Genomic DNA, 22,098 nt, shown 5'->3' on the forward strand with positions numbered 1-22,098 from the left:
ATTCCCACCCACCGAGAGGGGGAGAGTACTGGCATTGAACTTTTCAAAAGTGTATCATCTTTCTTGAGGCAGATTTTAGACTTAAAGTAGTGAATTTTTGAAAATAACCTTGCAGAAAAAGTAATAAAAGTGATGTTCGTTACATTAAAATCTGGGCAGAGACCTATAGGTAACAGCTACTTTGAAAATTTTTCCAATTTTTTTATATTGTGGTAAAACACGCATAATATAAAATTTACCATTTTAACCCTTCCCAGCTCAGTGGTTTCAAATACATTCGTGATGTTGCACAACCATCACCCCCATCCGTCTCCTTGGCATTTTTCATCTTGTAAAATGGGAAGTGTGTGCTCATTAGACACTAAGTGCCCTTTGCCTCTCCCCCAGCTACAGGCAACCACAATTCTGCTTTCTGTCTCACTGATTTTAAATTTCAAGTAGAGAATGTGAACCTGTAGGTGACTAAAATCTGGACTTGATCTTTGGTGTTACTGTTGTATACACATGTATGATCTCACATGCCTACTTGCTCACCATTTGTGCTTTGTGGTGGGCTAATCAACGTCATATCCATTCTGACCCCCACGAGATGCTTCTGCCGTAGTCTCACACGTTGGAGCATTCCAAGACATAGGGTTTCTTTTAGAGGCTTCTCCTCGCTTTGGTTGCTCCTTTGTAGGAATGGAGTCAATACGGGCACAGGTAATTTCCACAAATGATTTCCTTCATTTTTCTCAAGACTTTTACATGCATTTATGTGTCTTTCCAGCAGATACACTAAATTCTTTTCATGGCCAGATGGTTCTACTATTCAGAGAAAGAAAATTAACTCCAGAATGTAATTTTCCCCTATCAGATATGCTCTTATACTTAGAATCTCAGGTGTCTACTTGACATTTGCTCACACTTTTCTTTTTCTGCCTTCGCTGTGCCCAGCTTATTTTTTTACTGTGCTTTGTGTTTTCCTATCAGATCTAGCGTTCACTTTATACTGCCTCTTTTATCACTATTTGGAAACGTGAAATGTAGGAATATTCTAGAGCTTGAACGCCGTGTTTACCGTTAGGCTAATTTTTAGCATAAGTGAAACCACAGATTTAGTACTTATATGTACATCCAAAGAGAGATTTTTCACTGAAAAAATATGAAAAAAAAATCACTGAAAAGTATAATTCTGGTCAAATGAATGCCAAATTAATTTATATTATGTAAATATAGGCAAAACTCTCGTGTGTTACAGTACAGATAACTATTTTAAAATGTTTATTTTTTAGAGAGAGAGAGAGAGTGTGTAGGGAGGGGCAGAGAGAGAGGGAAACAGAGAATCCCAAGCAGGCTCTGTGCTCTTAGTGCAAAGCCTGACATGGGGCTTGATCCCACGAATCCTGAGATCATTATCTGAGCCAAAATCAACAGTTGGACGCTCAACCGACTGAGCCACCCAGGTACCCCAGTGCAGATAACTTTTTTTTTTTTAATGTTTATTTATTTTTGAGAGACTGAGAGAACAGACCATGAGCAGGGGAGGGGCAGAGAGAGAGGGAAACACAGAATCCAAAGCAGGCTCCAGTCTCTGAGCTGTCAGCACAAAGCCCGACGGGGGGCTCGAACTCCTAGACCACGAGATCATGACCTGTGCTGAAGTCAGACACTTAAAGCGACTGAGCCACCCAGGTACCCCAGTGCAGATAACTTTTTAAAGAAAAAGGTCTGCAGAACAGTCAGTAGACACACATGAATAAAATGGAAAACGATTTCGTGATCTTGTGCATGTTCTGTGGTCTCAGCATGTGTCACAGGCACACCCTCCCAAAGCTCCAGGCCCAGAGCAGAGGTAGTTCTTGTCATTTGCTCTGCAGGGACTTGCTCACCTCTTCCAGCTCTCAGATGCCCTCATTTGACCTTTCACCTCCTCAGGGAAGGGACCCCAGCTCTCTAGGTCCCTTCCTGTTCTCCCAGTGGACCACTGACCTCCACACATAGAGGCCCAGAGACTTGGCCAACCTCATCATTCCTTCTGTCTGCTTTTAAGCAAGTATTTATTAGGCATCTGTGAAGTCCAAGGGTTTCTTTATTGTACTGCTCCCCCTCCAGTACTTCTTCCACAGTCTGTCCAGCCCACCTTGAGGCCTTGTTGGAGAGCCAGGGTGGGTGGGCAGTGGTCAGAAGTCATCCTGGGAGTACACCTACCACCAGCGAATTTGACTTTCCCTGCTGTTCTTACATGGGAAATACAGTAACGTTTGCTATGTTCTTTCAGACGCACATCCTTGGCCATCAGGAGTATTCTTCCTCACCGCTGTTCCAGGTGCCAAGGACTTCAGGCAGGGAGCCCTCCGCTCCTCCTGGGAACCTCCCACACAGGGGGCTGCAGGGCGCGGGGCTGGCTTACGCCACCAGCTCCACAGAAGACCTCCAGCCCGGCCACTCCTCGGCTTCTCTCATCAAAGCGATCCGCGAGGAGCTCCTCCGGCTTTCCCAGAAACAGACCGCCGTGCAGAACTTCCACAGCTGATCGGCCTCGCCTTGCAGATTTGCCAAGTATCTGCTTCCCGTGGAAGCAAGACTAAATGGAAATCAACTGAGTGGGTGTTTGTAAGAGGATGTGCATCTCCTGGGCTAGGCGCCCATGTAAGGGAGCAAGTTGCAATTTTAGAAGATGCCATAAGTCACATGACAGCTCATGATGCTTTTAATCGGTTGGCAATTTTTTGACCACTTGGGTTTTAGTCGAAATTTACGTACTTTTGGCCAAAAGCCAGCAGCACTTCATGAAGACAAACCCTAAGACTAAGCTAACAAAAATCACTAAATTAGTCTCCTTTTTAAAGGTAAAGGATGAAAATTGTGTAGATGGTTTAGGGATTATTGGAATCCAGCGTTTCTGTGGGAAGATGTGATTCAGACTGGTTTGTATGATGAACTTGCTGCTTTGTTTTTTGAGAAAAGAGATTTGAAGACATTTTATTAACAGCTTGATTTTCCTCTTTTTCTCCATAGGAACTTATTTTAATAGTCGTATTAACAACAAAAATACTAAGACTGTTGGGGAATTTACAAAGCTACTAGTGAGAAACCAAATGATAGATTGTAGAGCCTGATGATTCCAAAAGAAGCCATCATCTGCATTTTTCCTTCTACTTCTGGTGCTACAGCTCCGAGGGCCCCCTTCACCTTTATGTCTGTGAAATGCAAACTTTGGCTTTTTCAGTGGAAGAGTATGTTGAGGATTTCATTTTGTCCTAGGGAGGAGAAAACAAACAAAAAAACCTCCCAGCGCGGGGAGGGGAAACGTTACTATTTATTTGGTTATTCAAAATACATATCGAAGTTTAGATTTACATTCTTAAGTGTATTTGCTGTTTAATTAATTGGGCGCATGTGACTGCCAATAGCATCCCATCTCAGCGCATGCCATCAGTAAGGCCAGTGCTAGAGGAGGCGGCTTTCAGGAGGTCATAACTAATCCTTGCACTTAGCTGATGAGTTGCTCGCAAATCACATTTGAATGAGAAATCTCCCACGAGCAAAAATTGTCTATGAAAACTCCTAGGGCCAACAGATTGTTATGCACGAGTGCATTTCTAGTAATCATGTTCTCTGTGTTCAAGACCTGGAAATGAAATGGAGTTCGGTCCAGCCTCTTTGTAATAAATCAAGAAATGTAAAGAGGTGCTTTGAGGACCACAAGGGAAAGGAGGGAGTTGCTCCCAGTTTCTGATTTTATTGTGCACGACTGCTGAGTGACTGTTAAAACCATCTTACGTCCTTGGGGCCTGACAGAGGGTATCGCCTCTCTTGAGATTCACTCTTGAAGTAAACATTTCCCTACTTCCCAGATTCGAGGAAGGATCATAATAATAAGGGCCGTTCTGCTTTCTGGTACTTGAGTGAAGTTCAGAAGAAAAACAGATAACTGATTTCCACTCTGAATCGTTTTTTATTAGATCAGCTATTACTTTTAACTAATCACAAATCAACAGGCAGAATTCAGGACTCTGAGGAATCAAAATCTGCATCAAGTCTTAAGAACCCTGCAACAGCTGAAATAGGTTTCCAAAATGTAATCACTGGGGGCCAGAATCATGTTTCAGCGCTTCCTCATTGCAGTCTGTCAGATGGTCTTACGATACAGGGCATCTCGCTTCTGGGAAGTTAAATGTAGCCGTTTCATCCCTGCCCCTCTGGAAGAGAAGGGGCGCAGGAGAGGAAGTCTCTCGAGGATGTTAAAGGAACGGAGACCCCTTTTCAGGCAGCCCTCAAAGGCTCCAAGGAGTGTGGGAGAGAAGACCCCCCTCTGGGCTTGATTTCTTACCTCTCAGTCTTGGTCACATACCAGACTCTCCCCAAAATGGAGGAGTACTTTGCATGTCATTCAGAAATACCAGGTTTCCTGATACCCAAGCAGAATTTTATTTGGGACACCTTACAGTGAGTTCAGACTGTGTGACAGCAAATGGAATAAACACAGGCTCCCTTCTGTTCTGCTCAGTGTTGTGTTTGTACCCAGTGTACTAAGAATCGTTACCTCCTGTGTCCATCACAGAACCAGATGTCTGTTCTCCAGGGAGCTGCAGTAGGGGATCTTGATGCCTTTCAGATGAGCATGAAAGGATTCTACCTGTATTGTTGTGCTTAGAATTGATACACTTTTAAGCAAATGTCAAGACCAAAGATAACATGTGATAACCGGCAGGGTGTGGCGTGGTGTGAGCAGGCCTGTGGGATCACAGGGTTCGTGAGTTGGTCGTAAACCACACTTGGTCTGCACTTGTGTTCTCTAAACACCTGCAGCAGTCTACCTGTCACAGAACTCAGGACAGACTAACTGTTGTGGGGAGCACCACACCCAAATGGATCTCCGGACGCTCAGTTAACGTGATCTACTTAAAAGAAAGGTCCTCAAGTCGATCGTGGGTGGCCTTGGAGTTCTAAAATGAAAAGTTAAATTTTGTGTCTCTTTTTCCTTAGTTTGAAAGTTCTAGTGGTAATAATGCAAGCTATGAAGTTGAGTTACAGTTTTAGAGAGAGTTGGAGAAATGATCGTTTTCAGAGACTACTCTGTCACCAACTTGCTGTGTCAGGTCCATTCCTGAGCCTCATTCTCCTCATCAGCTGAACGAGAACAGACCTCCCCTGCCCACCTCCCAGAATTTCTTGTTTTGAGATTCACATGTGCTCATATGTGCAAACAGCCTTTGAGGAGGGAGCACAAAGCTTGGTGAAATGTAAGATGTTATCTGTATGATTGCACTGGAATTGGACAGTCTGATACGCTGTCATCTACCAGTGAATGAATTCACGTGGAGGTAACCAGAGCAAAACTAAGGTCTCCGTGTGTCTCTTCTTCTCTCCCGATTTGCTTTAAATTCGCTTCCGTTGCCATTAATTTCAAAACAGTGTTTATCAAACATCTTTCTGCTCATGATTTTTTGCTGTTTGTAGCACCAAAAAAGTCACCATGAGCCCTGTGTTCTGAGATCTTAGAGTCTAAGGCAGATAGCACAGATGGGTATAAAAGACAGAAGAAGATACAGATACATAATGTGGTGTGAACGTCAGAAAGATTCATTGAAAATACACCAGTGCATTGGGTACTCACTCAGGAGAAGGGAAGTTGCACTTTGGAAACCACGGGGTTCTGGGGAGAAGCCCACTTGAGAAGCTACTGTAATGAAGACGGGGGAGCTGGTGAGATGGCAAGGAAAGAGCTGGGAGTAGGCCTGAGGAAGGACGTAGAAAGTGGGCGAAGCTGTCATTGAACATGAACTTGATCTGCTGCAGTATGAGGACAGGATCCCTAACCGCACTCTGTAAGGAGTTTTAATAAAACAAGAGGAGGAAATGGGACTGTGAGAACGGGTTTGCAGTAGTACAGCAAGAAAATGGCCAGGTCTGCGAAGAAGGTCTGCTCAGCAAGAGATCCAGTCTGGAGGAGGGAAGAGAAAGGTACCAAGAACTGCTGGAGGAACCAATTCTAAAGTATGAAAATATTGCAAGAATTCCACCAAGGTTTATGGCGTAGAGCCGATCTCAGTGGTCAGCCCTAAAACCACATTAAATCCTTTGTGGAGCAGAGTAGGTTATAAATAAATACATTCCACTTCTTTGTAGCTACCTACACAATTTTTCTCCAGATTTTATTTAATTTCAGAATACGGTTTGATTTTGGTGGCATATGACTTTTGAGCAGCAGACTAAGCGGGTTTTGCCAACTGGACTTTTCAGGGCGTGAGGCCTGTGATGCAAAGCACAGGTGAGAGGGGCACCTGAAGGCTTTGGGCCGAAACAGGTAATGCTGTGCTTCTTGAGCCTCCCATTTAACTGTGTACAGGGTCAGTGTTGACTGTATTCGCACTTCTTAGTGCTCCAGTGGCCAAACCGGTCACTCGGACACCGATTTGCTTTTGCAGTAATTCACACGTTAATCATTACATGAACTTCCCGTCCCCTTTCCTACTGGATTCTCAGACATGAATGAATTTGCTGGTTGAAAGGAAAGCTGGTTGAGGTTCTGGGCAGGGAAGAAGGGGGCTTCCAGTCTTAAGTACCACACTGACCTCTGCTCGAGGTGAGTTGCAGCCATTCCATTTCTACCTCCAAAGCCAGTCTCCAGAGCCTGCTTATCCACATTTGTCCCGGCGGGAGGGTGAGGGGGTCTGCTTCTGTACCTGCACACTGACCATTTGATCACAAAATGCATTTTTATGGGATGGTAACTTGAACTTCATTCTGACATTTAATCCAACACATTAATGGATATTCTTGTAACAGGTGAGAGGGGTTTCTAAGAGCAACTGCTGTAACATACTCATAAAATGTAACAGGCTCACACTTACTACCTAATGAATAAGGGGTGTGTATATTTCAGGTTTCTTTTGATATTTTTGGAGGCAACTTTCAGTGCTTAGGACTCCTCTCTCTAATATTAAAAAGACTTGAAAACTGAAACCTCACGGTACGATCCTAATTCCATGCTTGTGTGTGTTAACAGTACATTTGAGAATTTATCTTAAGAACACACAGCAGCATTGAAATTTAGGAAAAGCATTTTAAATGCCTTTGGAAACATGAAACAAAGTTAGGAACCCGCAAGCAAGTGAGAGAAGGAATGAATGTCTTAAGCTGAGGTGGTCTAGTCCAAATTAGTTTCCCACAGGGTAGTTACGCAGGCTCCTTGCTTTGCCTTTCTTCCTCTGGGTTGCTCTGCCCTGGGGCCACTTCACATTTAAAGAAAGAGTGAATAGTAGAAGGGACAGTGATTTGAGTCGCTTGGTCCCTGATTCCACCAGAACTTTCTGGACAACTTGGAGCGTCGTGAAGGGTCTCATGCCCCTGATTCAAGTATTCATGACTTGACAACCTAAGTGTGCAAGTTAGGAAGAGCACAGGGCCAAGTTCAAGCGAGACACCCTGTGCTGTTCCTCTTGTTCATGGGGGGAAAGAAGGAGGCTTTCACCGATTAACGCACTTGCTCTAAGCACCAGAGGGCTCATTTCAGGAAGGGGTATACACTCTGCTTAGCCCTCCTCCAGAGCATCTTCGAAGGAGCATGGAAATTGGGCTCATTACCCTTGCAGGAAAGGAGGCTCAGCAGAGCCATTCTGGGATACCTGCTTGTCTCCTCCTACTTTGTCAAGGTCCACGTTCCTCTGACTCTTCCTGCACTCTCCTTCCTGGATTGTGAGTGATAATGTACGAAAATACGCAGAGTCAATTGAGGCCACTTGTGGCATCAATACTGCAACTTGAACTTGACAATCATGGTTTGCTGGTCTCAAACGGGCACTTAAATTTCAGTGTGGGTATATGATTTAGTAATCGAACCTTCCCTTCTATTTGTCAGTTATGTTTCTACCCTTCAATTAGCTGCACTGTTTTCTAATGTGCTGTAGAGTTTTTGAAATAATTTATGCAAGTGTTTGGTTTCCATGTTTACAATTTATACTGCTTTCCTAGCATTTTAAATGGAAATGTCAATAAATGCTATGAATTGGTGTCAAATGATATTTTTCTGTTTCTTTCCTTTGTAACGTGATCATTTTTCTCATTTGTGAAATGTGATGGTTGAAGGAGATGATCTTTTTCTCTAATTTTTGTGGCCCTGGCGAGAACACCTACGACTTTGATTTTCTGAGGAATTAAGTGGAAAGGAGTCTCGTCAGCCTGTGGAATTCGCAGAATTGTTTTCACTCCCCTGAGTTGGTGCCACCCCCTTCTGCTCACTGTGTTTTGCACTAATCAAATTGATGCTTGCAGATTCATTTAGGAATTAAAAGATTAGGACTCTACAATCTAGAAAGGTAAATGAGAAGATCAAAGTCTGCACAATCTTGAAAGGTAATAGGGTCAACCTGGAGTTGTTTATGAAACCCAAGACAACGCCTGGAAACGGAGGAAAGCCAAGGGAACAAAATGCCGTAGAACATAACAAGGAGATGAAATGTGGAAACCTGGATGGGATCCTGGAGCAGTGAGAACAAAACAAATGACATTAGAGGGAAAAAAAAAAAAAAAAACAAAAACAAAAACAAACCAGTGGAACCCAAATAAAGTCCCTAGGCTAGTCAGCGGTATTGTGCAAAGGTTAATTTTGTTGGTTTTGCTAACTTTACTAGGATTACTAAGACTTCTCTTAATGTCAGTAAAGTACATGCGGAAACACTATTTTTACAGCTTCTCTCGAAATCTAAAATCATTTAAAAATTTTAAAACAAGTTTGGTGCAGATCAAGCCCCTAGACCCGTGCAGAGGCTCGCGTGAGCCTTCCATGGGCACCCACAGCCCAGCACCTGCCGTGCTCCTCTGGGCGGCCAGCTCTTGCTGAAGTCGGAACTGTGGATAGCAGCTGCAAGTCGTGGGTGAAAATAAACCTTCATGAAGGAAAAGTCACAGGAGCAACCACAAGAGTTTGGACCTAAAAAATCGGAAAAAAATAGACCACTATGAAAGAGACCTTCAAGTATGTTTTAAATGATTAAGAGGTTTAATGTTAGAAAACAAAAGCCTAGTAAGCAACAGAATAGGATATTATGAAAGTTGAAGCACATTCAACAAAACCAAATATTAATCCTTGAAGGAAAAATAAAGGAAATTTAAAGCATACACATGCACACACAAGGGCCAGATACTCTGGTGTTTTTGACATAGCTGAAGAAGCAGTCGTTGTGGTAGTTTTGATTAATAGATCCTTATGTTTTAGTAAACACAGCTTTAGATTAAAAACAAAAAATAAAATACAGGGTAGACCAACTGGCACACCTCGTTCCCCTAAGGCATTTTAGATGTTCTGCATGCAAATCACTTCAAAACTATAGAAGAACAAGGAGTTGCCAGAAGTAGCTAAGGCTTACAAGAAAGGTCGGGCTGGTCCCATGCCCAGACCCCGAACACCGAGTTGACCTGAATATGAATTTAAACTGTAATTGGCATTTCTTTTCCCTCTGTCTCCTCTTCCATATTATAGCTGCCAAGCGTAGCTTAAGGTAAAAAGAAAACGAGAAACTGTAGCATTCCCAAGAGAGAGCCTTTGGTCCAGTGTCTGAGATAGTCAAACTAACGAAATGTTTTTATTGTTGTTGGACCACCTGCTATTTGGTTAGTAACTTTTTTCCTCTAAAGATCTCCTGAACGTTCCTTGCTATACCCTCATGAGGAATAAATGAGGCTGGTGTAGGCTTGATTTTTCCTGTGTTGAGGACTTGAAAAATTACAGCCCCACGTCCAGGTAACCCACATTTGTGTAGTTGAATGATTTTTTTGCTGTACTCTTGCCAAAGGATAGCATACAGAAGCGTAAAATAGAACGTGTCTAGAAAACTTACTGTGAACTTGCTTTAGAGTGACTGTGTCATGGATGGTTTATACCAGTGTCTTGAAAATTCAGTAGTGTAAATACTTAGGTGTTGATTCTGCGAAATGATGATATGCCTTAAATCAGTGGTTTTCTTTCAGCATCTTAAAGTTCTGAGATTGTTCTTTAAAAAATTTTTTTTTAACATTTATTTACTTTTGAGAGAGAGAGAGAGAGAGAGAGAGAAGAGAAGAGAAGAGAAGAGAGCACAAGCCGGGGAGTGACATGGAGAGAGGGAGACACAGAATCCAAAGCAGGCTCCATGCTCTAAGCTGTCAGCGCAGAACCCGATGCAGGGCTTGAACTCACAAACTGTGAGATCATGACCTGAGCTGAAGTTGGATGCTTAATCAACTGAGCTGCCAAGGCACCCCAAAATTCTGAGATCGTTCTAAAGGAAACAGTACAAAGAGTTAAAAGAGAAAGAGAATGGCTTAAAAGCTGAAATGGGGTTGCTGATTTCAGTACAAATGAATGTTGGTCTTTTTTTTCCCAATAGTAGTTGTGCACTGTGGTTGCTTTTTTAAAAAAAAAAATTTATTTTTAACATTTATTTATTTTTCACACAGAGAGAGACAGAGCATGAATAGGGGAGGGTCAGAGAGAGGGAGACACAGAATCTGAAACAGGCTCCAGGCTCTGAGCTGTCAGCACAGAGCCCGACGCGGGGCTCGAACTCACGGACCATGAGATCATGACCTGAGCTGAAGCCGGCCGCTCAACCGATTGAGCCACCCAGGTGCCCCAGCTGTGGTTGCTTTTAAAGAGCAGCAAGAATGGTCTACTTTGAGCAGAATCTAGAAGAAGCTATTCCGCCTTAGATCGTCCTAAAGTGTAAGAGACAGGAGTCCTCCCTGCCTGGGTTTGAAGTCCAAGAGCCTGTATGTTTTTAGATTGCTTTACATTTCTCCAATACTGTTATTTCTGGATTTCTTGTGAGACCAGTTTTATACACAGATTAGGAATACAGTTGTTTTTTTTTTTTAAAGAGGACATAACCAAATTTTAATTTTTTTTTTTAACGTTTTATTTATTTTGAGACAGGGAGAGACAGAGCATGAACAGGGGAGGGTCAGAGAGAGGGAGACACAGAATCGGAAACAGGTTCCAGGCTCCGAGCTGTCAGCACAGAGCCCGACGCGGGGCTCGAACTCACGGACTGTGAGATCATGACCTGAGCCGAAGTCGGCCGCTTAACCGACTGAGCCACCCAGGCGCCCCACCAAATTTTAAATCAGAACATCCTATTACTGTATGTAGCCCTTTAGCCCTAACCTTTTTTGTTCTACCTTTTCTGGTCAAGATGCAGATTAGCAAAAAAAGAAGGAAACAAAAACGACTCCACCATCAGAAATACTGCAGTCAAGATTTTAGTAAATTTTGGTCTTAAAAAAAAAATAGTCAATTTCATCTCGTTTGGTGACTGGGACTGATTTGCTTTCTAGTTGCTATTACAATAAGCTGTTGATTTGGATTCCAAAGCATGGGGGGGGGGGGGCGGGAGGGGGGTGGAGAGGGCGAAAGGATTAGAATTGGTGCTGGGGGTGATCTGGAAAGAAGCACAGGGAGATGTGTCTGAGGGTCTTCAAGCAGTAGTTTTCTGACTGCTGGAGGAAAATGGCACCATGACCTCGAGAGGCCCAACTAGTGCCTAATTCTGCACACCAGTGGGGGGCACTGCTCGACGGGTCCCCTGACACAATACGTGGAATTTTGTAGGGGCTTTGTGCCTGATGTTTGTAGCTCTCTTGGAGGACTTCGTGGGTAGCAGAAAGCATTATTCTGGTCCAGAAAGCGATATTCTGTTTCTGGCCCTTGGCCTTAATGCTAGTTATTTACAGACTTCAGCCCACAAACGGCTTTTGGGGGACCCTTGTGAAAAGTGTGTGCTTTGATGTCTTTTCCTTGACAGTGGGCTTCTCTTTAACTGGTGAATTTAGGCATACACATCAACTGCGCAATGCATTTCCTGCTCTGGTTGGCCCTTCATCTGCCTCTACCCCCTGCCACTTACATACCCATTGACCACACGGAGAATGAAGCAGGAATAGTGCCTCAGCTCTATCTGCAGGGTTCGTGACCTGAGGTTTCTGACACACTTCTCTGTGCCTCAACCCTTTTCCAGATAACTAAAGCTTCACCTTCTGAGGTTACTGGCCTCTGGACCTCAGAAATTAGAGTTTGTATGGTCTTCACATCAATGGGTTCAGAGTGACTTACTAAATTTTATATGCTTCAAAATTTAGAAGGATGATATTGTGATGGGTGGCAGTCAGAAACACAGGCCAAAAAATAAACAAAAATATCATTTATTCCTACTAAGTTTAAAGCCCTACTTCTAGGATTAAAATGTGTGTGTGTGTGTGTGTGTATCCCATATATATATGGAATATGGCCTAACAGGACTTAATAGGAAAAGAGTTGAGGATGTTAATGGGCATGTTAGGAGTGCTGGGGATACTTGAAAGACCAACCCAGCCTCAGACACTTCAAATAAAAATATATTGACCCAATGAGGGGATATAAGAATTTCCACCTCCCCAGCTGGTTACTTGAAGAATATAGGTGCCAAATTTGGAAAGGGATGTTTATGAATTGGATGGAGAGACTGGGAGAAGAGGAGCCAGAATGGCAAGATTAGAATCCATGTCATTTGAGGAAGTGTTGAAGAACTTAGGTGTTTTGCGTGAGCATGGAAGGCTTTGTAGGAAGCAAAGCTGTCTTCAAATATCCGAAGAGTTGTCTTGAGAAGGGAGATTGATTTGCTTTACGGTATCTTGGAAGACAGAAGTAATACCTTGTAGTAAGTCTTGGCCCAGTCAAAAGAACTGAACAATTAATAGGTCAACACAGAAAAACCATTCTCTAGAAGTCCTTCCCATTGGCCTCTGGTGAGGACCTGTTTGCCATGGCACTGAGCTTATCCATCATGTGGCCTCCAGCAGAAGGGTGGCATGTCTTGGCCCTGAGACCTTCCAGCTCACCCAGTCCTTTTCTAAGACTTTCATGAATTGATAAGGTAGAAGGTGAGGATATGGACCCCTGGAGGAGAGATGGTGCTATGGAGGAGGGACTGACCAAAACCAGCTCAGGCTTTCCCCAGAGTTAGTACAATGGGGAAATACTCCATCCCCCACACCACTGGGGGGGGGGGGGTAGAATATTGTTTTGTATGTCTGGGAAAAATAACTATGAATAAGGTTTAATGGCTTATAAATACCCTTCTGCAGTTAGAACTTGGCATATCACTTGTGTATAAAAGCAATCTCAGCTCCAGTGTTAAGAATGTCATGGAACAGCAAATATGTTCACTGCACTGGACTAGTGTGTATGGAAATACTACCGGCACATGAATGCATCATGAACCTTGACAGGAGCAGTCTGTGTGGAGTCCTGGAGAAAGAAGCTAGGTTGGAGGGGGAATGAAGGAAGACTAGGAGATGGGAATGGAGAGACAAGTGAATTTAGACAGTTCTTTTCAGATATTTTGCTGAGAAGGGATGCAGAGAAATGGGGTGGTTACTGAAAGGTAGGGATGTAGGGTAAATGACATACAAGTTGCCAAATAAAATACAGGGAAACCAATTAAGTTGAATTTCAGATAAACACGGGATACTTTTTTTAGTTTAGGTATGTCCTAAATATTGCATGGACACACATACGAAAATATTGTTGCTTATCTGACATTCAAATTTAGATGTGTATTTTTATTTGCTAACTGGAAACCTTAAAATGACAGGTACCAGATGTGTTGCATGCTTATGGGGATGATCCACAGAATTGGGGGAAGTTGTTACTGTTAATGCAGAAGACAGAGAAGAAAAGTGAGAGATGCTGGGATTCAGAGCATAGTGGGGAGATTAGCCTTCGGAAGAGCAGGGATATTATTCCAATGTGCAAAGGAGAGAAAACAGAGCAGAAAACAGATTCAGGCCAGTGAATTTTTGATTCTGAAAAAAAAAAAATTCCAAGTGAATATGCTACCATTTCCTTCAATTTGTAAGCTCAGGGATTGTTTTTAGTAGGTAGCAAAAACATTATTTGATTTCTCATTAAGTTGTCTAACCTTGTGCTTGTTTAAAGATGAACTCCAGTTCATTTTACGTGGCTGGTAAGATATATTCAGGTTATTAGTGTCTGTTATTTGGGGTAACATAATGAATGAGTGACATAGTAGTATTTATTATTTTAAATTTGTGAAGGTGTGTTTTATGGTCCAGGATGTAGTCTATTTTTGGTGAATATTACATGTAGGCTTGAGAAGAATGTATCATCTGCTGTTGTTGGATGGAGTAGTCTATATATGTCAATTAAATCCAGTTGATTGATGGTGGTGTTCAGTTCACCTGTGTCCTTACCGATTTTCTGCCTGCTGGGTCTGTCAGTTACCGATAGAGGGGTGTTGAAGACTCCAACTGTAATAGTGGATTCATCTGTTTCTTCTTGTGGTTCTATCAGTATTTGCCTCACACATTTTGTTGCTCTATTGCTAAGAGTTTACACATTATGGATTGTTAATGTCTTCTTGGAAAATTTGCCCCTTTATCATTCTGTAATACTCCTCTTTATCTCTGATCAGTTTTCTTGCTCTGAAGTCTGCTCTTAGTGTAGCTACTGTAGCTTTCTTTTGACTAGTGTTAGTATGGTATATTTTTCTCCATCTCTTTAATTTTATCTATGTCTTTATATTTACAGTGCGTTTCTTGTAGACAATATATAGCTGGGTCTTATTTTTTTAATCCATTCTCATAGTCTCTGTCTTTTATTTGGTGTATTTAGACCATTCACATTTAAAGTGATTATTACTCTATTTTTTACTATTTTCATCTACTGACCTTGTTCCTTGTTTTTGTTTTCTTGTCTTCCCTTCTTTTCCTGCCTCCTCTGTTTTTTTGAGCATTTTATATCATGCCATTTCTTTCTTAGCATATCAATTTTTACTATTTTAAGCAGTTGTCCTAGAATTAGCAATATACATTTATGACTAATACAAGTCCACCTGCAGATGACACTGTACTGCTTTACAAGTAGTGTAAGGACCTTACGACAGAGTTCCGAGTTCTTTACATGTTGGACTAAAACTTGGAAGACATAGTGTATCTAATTCACAAACACATATACACACTTGCCATTAAGATACACACATTTCCTCATCATGTTGCTCAAGATTAGTATGCATTTACTCAAACAGTCTTCAACATTTAGATGAAATTTCTTCCAGGCTCTTTCCTATGACTTTTCTTTTACCTAGTACAGGGACATAATGTATATGTATAATGTTTTATCCTGTTTTCCTTCTTTATTTTTTAAGAAAAAGTTTTAATGTTTATTTATTTTTGAGAGAGAGCACGAGCAGGAGATGGCCAGAGAGAAAGGGAGACACAGAGCCCAAAGCAGTGCTCCAGGCTCTATGCTGATAGCTCAGAGCCTGATGCAGGGCTCCAACCCATGAACCATGAGATCATGACCTGAGCTGAAGTCAGATGCTTAACCGACTGAGCCACCCAGGTGCCCCCTGTTTTCCTTCTTTAGCATTATCATAAACGTTATCTTGTGTCATTAAAGATTCATTTTTGTCCATGATTTTCTGTCTAGATAGACATATTTTCCCCAAATTCTTGTATAATTTATTATTTGTTTATCTTAGAGCTTCCATGTATCCGAGTTCATTTCTTTACTAAAAACATTTTTTTTTTTTCCCTCTTTGGCAACTCAGTTACACTTGGTTCTTTTAAAATTTTTGTGGTTGTCACTCCCGGTTCCTTTAAAATTTCTTTTTCTTTAAAAATATTTTTTTTAATGTTTATTTATTTTTGAGAGAGAGAGAGAGAGAGAGAGAGAGAGAGAGAGAGAGAGACAGAACATGGGTGGGAGATGGGCAGAGAGAAAGGGAGACACAGAATCTGGAGAAGGCTCCAGGCTCTGAGCTGTCACCGCAGAGCCTGACATGGGCTCAAGCCCACAAACTGTGAGATTATGATCTGAGCCAAAGTCAGATGCTCAACCAACTGAGCCACCCAGGTGCCCCTCCTTTAACATTTCAATAAAGGAATTGCTGATTTGTTCATCATTATTGTCTAAATATGATGTACATAATTCTGGATGTGGATGTTGGAGATCAGGGTATCAGCTTGGTAGGGTGAGTGCCCTCCCTCTGCCAAGTTACAGAATCCTCATTGTATCCTCACATGGTGGAAGGGGCTAGATATTTTTTTCTGCATGATGTTTTTTTTCTATGGATCTACCATAATTTGTCCATTTCTCTAGTGTTGATGTTTGGTTGTTTCTGATGTTTTGCTATTATAAATAATGATGGGCTAAATACCTTTTGTGTATAAGTTGTCTGATTTTCAGATTACTTCCTTGGAATAAATTCCTAGAAGTAAAATTACTGAGGTGAATGATCTGAGTAGATTTAAAGGGACTCCTTTGTATTTTCAATTATTTTTCAGAACTCCTGGGTCAGTTTAGATCCCCAGTGTCCACCTTGAGAATACATGCCATTGTCCTCAGAAACCAACATTGAGAAAACAAAACTATATTTATATTTATTTTTTTATAGAGACTTTTAAAAAATATTTGTTTATTTATTTTGAGGGAGAGAGAAAGACAGCGTGAGTGGGGGAAAATCAAAGAGAGAGAATCCCAAGCAGGCTCTGTCTTATCAGCAAGGAGCTGGATACGGGGCTTGATCCCATGAACCACAAGATCATGACCTGAGCTGAAATCAAGAGTCAAATGCTTACCTGACTGAGCCATCCAGGTATCCCTTTATTTATATTTTTAATATTTTATAATTTGACCAACAAGAAAGTTTCCACATAGTTCTCATGGTTATCACTTTACATCTATCTAATATCCCACAGTGTTATCTTACCTTTACCCTGTTCTTTGTTAGCAGTCTTTTTCCAATATGTTACATTATCTAACATAGCAAATTATTAGAAGCAACTATTTTCCAGACTGTTTTCTAGTCTTGTTTTCTTTGAATTATTTTCTGTCAGGCAAATTATCAGCAATAAGTCATAAGTTCTGAACATTTTTATTATGTATGGATTTTAAAGGGCTCTCTCACGGCGTGATGAACATCATTTACTGGAGGTCACTGAGCAAGGACACATCCTTCTTGAAGTGTGGGAAAGTGTGGGAAAGTGTGTGTGTGTGTGTGAGAGAGAGAGAGAGAGAGAGGAGAGGGAAGGGGGGAGGGAAGAGGAGAGAGAAGGGAAAGATGGGAGGGGAGGGGAGGAGGAGAGAGATGGAAACCATTGGCCTCTAAGGTCTCATCTAACTCTGATTTTGTGACTTAGTATATCATCTCAGTATCCAAGGCAGTCTTGCTGATGAGGGTTTGAAGAACTCCATTGTGACTTTGGCCAACTCACATTATCTCCTTGGGTTTCATTGAAACCCATAGATGCACATAAAGATAATTTATGTAAATCACATTAAATGCTAAGTTAAATATCTCTGGGTAAAAAAAAAAAAATGTTGTCACCCTTAGACCATCATGGAAATCTGATTTACCTTACATGCAAATTCCTTCCACCCCACAGATTTTGTCCACCTGGCTCCTTGCTACTCCCTACCTGCCCCCCACCCCCCAGCTTAGGGTTCTTCAATGGGAATTACCCTTGGGAAACGGGAGGTGAGAGGTTTGTTTGCTCCTGTTGAGCTGGCTGCCTTCCACATGGCTTTATCCAGGATGGCTTGGAAAGCTGCCATCTCTGAATGCAAATTGGAGATGATGGGAGACAGTGGGAGGTTCATTGTATCCTGGAGAATTGAGCTCTTGCAATAGTATGTGTCAAGCCTGTGAAAATTAGTTTAAAGTACTAAAAATAACTTTTAAAAATTCCACTGTAGTATTTTATAGAATAACAATGCACCTTGGGGCACCTGGCTGGCTCAGTCAGTAGAGCAGGAGACTCCATCTTGAGGTTGAGTTTGTTCAAGCCCCACGTTGGGTGTAGAGATGACTTAAAAATAAAATCTTTAGAGGTGCCTGAGTGACTCAGTCAGTTAAGTGTCTGACTTCAGCTCAGGTCATGATCTCACGGTTTGCGAGTCTGAGCCCTGCATCAGGCTGTCTGCTGTCAGCACAGAATCTGCTTTGGATCCTCTGTTCCCCTCTCTCTCTCTGCCCCTCCCCCAGTTGTTCATTCTCTCTCTCTCTCTCTCTCTCTCTCTCTCTCTCTCTCTCTCTCTCTCTCTCTCAAAAATAAATAGACATTAATAAAAATAATAAAATCTTTAAGACAAAACAAAACAGTGCACCAAAATATCCTCCACATAAGCCTCATAGGTCATGGTGTCTGAAGTTTTCTCAGCATCTTAACACAAAAACCGGGGTGGTGTTTAACCTCATAATCTGCTCATTGTTCCGCAGACTTGGAGAAGTGACCTGCCTTATGTACATCTTCATTCATTTCTGAGAAAAACACATGGTGGTCTCACTCAGTACCAAAAAGCCAACTGCCGATTGCTGTCCTGAACAAAACAGTTTCTTCACATTCTCCCAAACTTGGCATGATCCTGGTACATCTGAGGGCAAGAAGACCGTGCTGGAGCCCAGAATCTGATAACAGGGCCGTACATTTTATTTTTAACCAGCCAGAATGCATACTTGCCTAGAATTTTATTTACAGCCAACTTTTAAAAATCTCACATTGAAAGCAAAATGCTAAATCAGATACAAATCAATAACAATTCTGTCTTCAGATTCAAAACAAAATTGAATTCAGTAAATTGAATTCAATATCTAACAGTGGGAATGCTGTGCATGTTATTTTGGGAGAAGGCGTGGACATGATTGATGTCTATCATGAACAGGCAGATAGAAATAATAAAAAGTCGATTTCAATTTCTGAGGCAATTGAATGAAATACCTACGTGTGGATTTAAAAAGCATGTATCCCATACTACTTAAATTAAGAATGTGTTTCTTCTGTGACCCAGCATTACTGCATCTGGCAATATTTCCCAAGGAAATACATTCACAGGCCCATAAAGAGAGCATGTGGGGATTTTCATGTTGGTGCAGTGTGGAAGGGGGGCTTGAGCCCATCAGGAGTGCATATCTGAGGGAAGGGAGAAGTGGACCGTGGTGCCTTACACAGTAGAATTCTGTGTGGCAGCTAGGGCCTTGGGACATATGGACATAGTGTAGCTAGATCTTAAAAACATTACTACTGAGTGAGCAAAGAGGCAGGATGAGATCTAGGTAAGGTAGGTTCAAAATACCCGAACTTACAATCGTTCACTTTTTATAAGAGCATAGATAGGGATTCATGTGGTTGCCTTCTGGAATGGGAGCAGGAAACTGAGAGAGGATTGGGGATGAAAGTGAATAAAGGATAAAAATGCATGGGACCTTCCAGAGGCCAATGACGACAGAATGGCAACAATATCCTGCACAGACACCCAGAAAAGTGGAGGAAAGTACAAGGTATGAGTGAATAAAACTTCACGTGGAGGAAGGCTGGGTCTCACACTGGGAATATGGCATACACTTTCCCAAAATAAGTAAAAAAAAAAAAAAAAAAAAAATGAGTTCTGTTCTCTTAAGGATAAATGCATATTTATAATTTTAATTTATTCAGCCATCCCAAGAATGGATTTAGTGAGCTAATTGGGCATTAAAGTTTGATGCTAGTGCATGTGATGCAGAAGGTGTCCATCCATTAGTTGGTCTTCTCTAAGTTGGTTTTTCAAAAAATACACTCTTCCCATTCATCCTTTTCTCTCCCACAAACTACTGATCTGTTCCCTGTTGACGTAGTTTTGCCTTTTCCAGAATGTCAAATGGTTGGAATCAAATGGCAAGGAGCCCTCTCAGATTGGCTTCTTTCACTTACTAATATGCATTTAAGGTTCTCCCGTGTCTTGTCACAGCTCGGTAGCTTATAAATCAGTTTTCAAAAGAATATTTGATCTGAGTATCTTCAGAGTATAATTAAGTATTCTCTGTGCTTAATATATTGCTTATAACAATATGAAATTTGTATCAGACAAGCCTGTAATTGAAGCCAAGTGTTACACCTTACCTGTCATTTTTTCCCCCCTCTTAGGTTTTGGTGGCCCCTAGGACACCTCTCTGCAAATTAAAAAAGGTGCCCATTCCTCAAGAAAAACTGTGTAAGTGCAATGAACAACATGAGCTACCCTAGAAGGGCTTTCCAGATGCCAATGGGCAGCAGCCTTGCTGCCTTCAATTGCCCTCCTGATCATGTGTACCCCGGACTCCAGGGTGCCCTGTGTTGGCTTCTCAAGCGCTCCATGTTCCTTCCATGCTGCCATGTAGAGTCAGGCAAGGGACTCTGGCTCACCAGTGTCAAGGGACAGGTAGGTGAGGGAAGCAAGCTCTGAGCCCCCAGAGAAGGGCTGGGACAAGGCGTGGGCATGCACGTGAGCTCTGCAAGTATGTTCACAGCCGTGTGTACAGTGAAGGCTGATTAGAGGAATTTACCAGAAGGAGACTTCCTGCTGCCCCAGGGCTTGTACAAGAAGCCTGAAATGGTACATTCTCCACCCACTGCTGCCACCAGCTCTCACATGGGGTAAGTCTGGATGGAATGGTGACTTTGTGGGGTGCACGGGATGTGTGTGACCCTGTGGCTGGCATCCGTCACCTCAAGTAGCATCTCCCAAGGAGAGTCTCCACCCTCTTGACCTGTTCTTGGACAAGTAGTGTGTGGTGTGGGGGAGGAGAGCCATGATGGGGCCCAGGGAGGGGCAGGAAGGCCATCTGGACGTCCTATGGTAGAGGGTGAATCACTGCACACTCCCATGGCTTGAAGCTCCCTGGGTACTGCATCTTGCCTATTTACCTACTTGCTTACAGTTCTGTGGTCTGTACTTTGCAAGCCTTTGAGCACAAGGCTGCCCTTGGTTTCCAACTGAAACTACCCTTTTCAAAAACTCCTGCTCTGCATTGGTTTGCTGGGGTTGCTATAACAAAGGACCACAAACTGGGTGGCCCAGACCAACAGAGATGTGTTGCCTTACTGCTCAGAGCCTGAAAGTCTGAGATCAACATGTCAACAGTGCTGGCTCTTTCTCTCCGAGGGGGAGAATATGTTCTAGGCCTCTCCCCTAGTGTCTGGTAGTTTGCTGGGGATCTTTGGGATTCCTTGGCTTGTGGACGCGTCACCCTGATCTCTGCCTTCAGCACGTGTTGTTCTCACTGTGTGCAGATCTGTGCCCAAGTCTTCCTTTTACATAAAAAACCCGCTGGATTAGGGGCCCGCCCTATTCTAGTGTGACCTCCTCTTAAGCCATTATACCGGCAACGACCGTATTTCCGAATAAGTTCACATTCTGCGGTCCTGGGGGCTTCAATGTAAGAAAGCGCAGAGGATACAGTTCAGCCCATAATACTCCCTCCTTCCCAGTAGTTTTCTTCATTTGACCCAGTAACAGGAATCTGTCAGGTGAAAACGTCTCCTTGAGGGTACGAAGAATGGGACAAAGTTTTCAACAAAGAGTCACTATGGAAATAAATGAGGACCACTTGAGGAGCCAAAGCTATTCATTCCGAGCTTGCTCTAGCGACGGGGCTGGCAACTGTCACTTCCATTTGGCAGACAAGCAGGCAGGGGAGGGGGAAAGCTTTATCGTGAAGAGCGGGGAGGCCCTGCATCTTCCATGTGCCCTGATTGTAGGCTGTTGGCATGGATCAGCCGTAGGTGGGCTAAGGAGTGGGGTATCCCGTGTGCCTGGTTAAAGGGGCACATTTGGCTTTCCCTGGATGGTCCTACGTTGGAAACGGGGGCAAAAATTAAATCACCGAAGCTATCTGTTACTAACCAAATCCTGGCTGTTTGGGCCAGTTGCTGTGGAGGGGTTTGGCTTCCTGGCCTGGGTGCTGCAGGTAGTAGTTGGACTTCCTAGACCAAATTGACTTCCTGGACAGGTAATGGGTTGGCTGCCCGGACTCGTTGCTGCAGATTGTGAGCCAAAGTTCCGTTCTTATGTATGATCTGGCCCCTGGTCCATTTGTCTCTCATCGCAGAATTAACTTGTTGGGCAGACCTGCCAGTTACTCGCTTCCACAAATGACTTAAGCATGTCTTATTATAAACTTACGGAGACAATAATTTAAATGTTTCCCAATCTTGAGGACTTTCCCAAGTTTTCCCAAGAGCCTCCTCCCCTGTAACGGCTTTACTCCGGTTGTTAGCATAGGCCACGTTCTTGGGTCTCCTGTGATTGGCTAAATCATCAGATGTTTACTAAAGCGTGTGCTG

General features: G+C 42.6%; 1 protein-coding gene across 1 annotated transcript in view; it reads left to right on the forward strand.

The window, feature by feature from the left end:
• KIAA1549 (KIAA1549 ortholog) overlaps positions 1–8,007 on the forward strand; it is a 170,554-nt gene extending 162,547 nt beyond the window's left edge. Inside the window, exon 23 of the mRNA XM_058723543.1 lies at positions 2,261–8,007. Within this exon, the coding sequence (XP_058579526.1) occupies positions 2,261–2,515 (255 nt within the window). The 3' untranslated portion in view covers positions 2,516–8,007. The remainder of the gene's footprint in view (positions 1–2,260) is intronic.
• The last annotated feature ends 14,091 nt before the right edge of the window (positions 8,008–22,098 follow it).

This window comes from Neofelis nebulosa, chromosome 4 (assembly GCF_028018385.1).
Source record: "Neofelis nebulosa isolate mNeoNeb1 chromosome 4, mNeoNeb1.pri, whole genome shotgun sequence".
Lineage (NCBI taxonomy): Eukaryota > Metazoa > Chordata > Mammalia > Carnivora > Felidae > Neofelis > Neofelis nebulosa.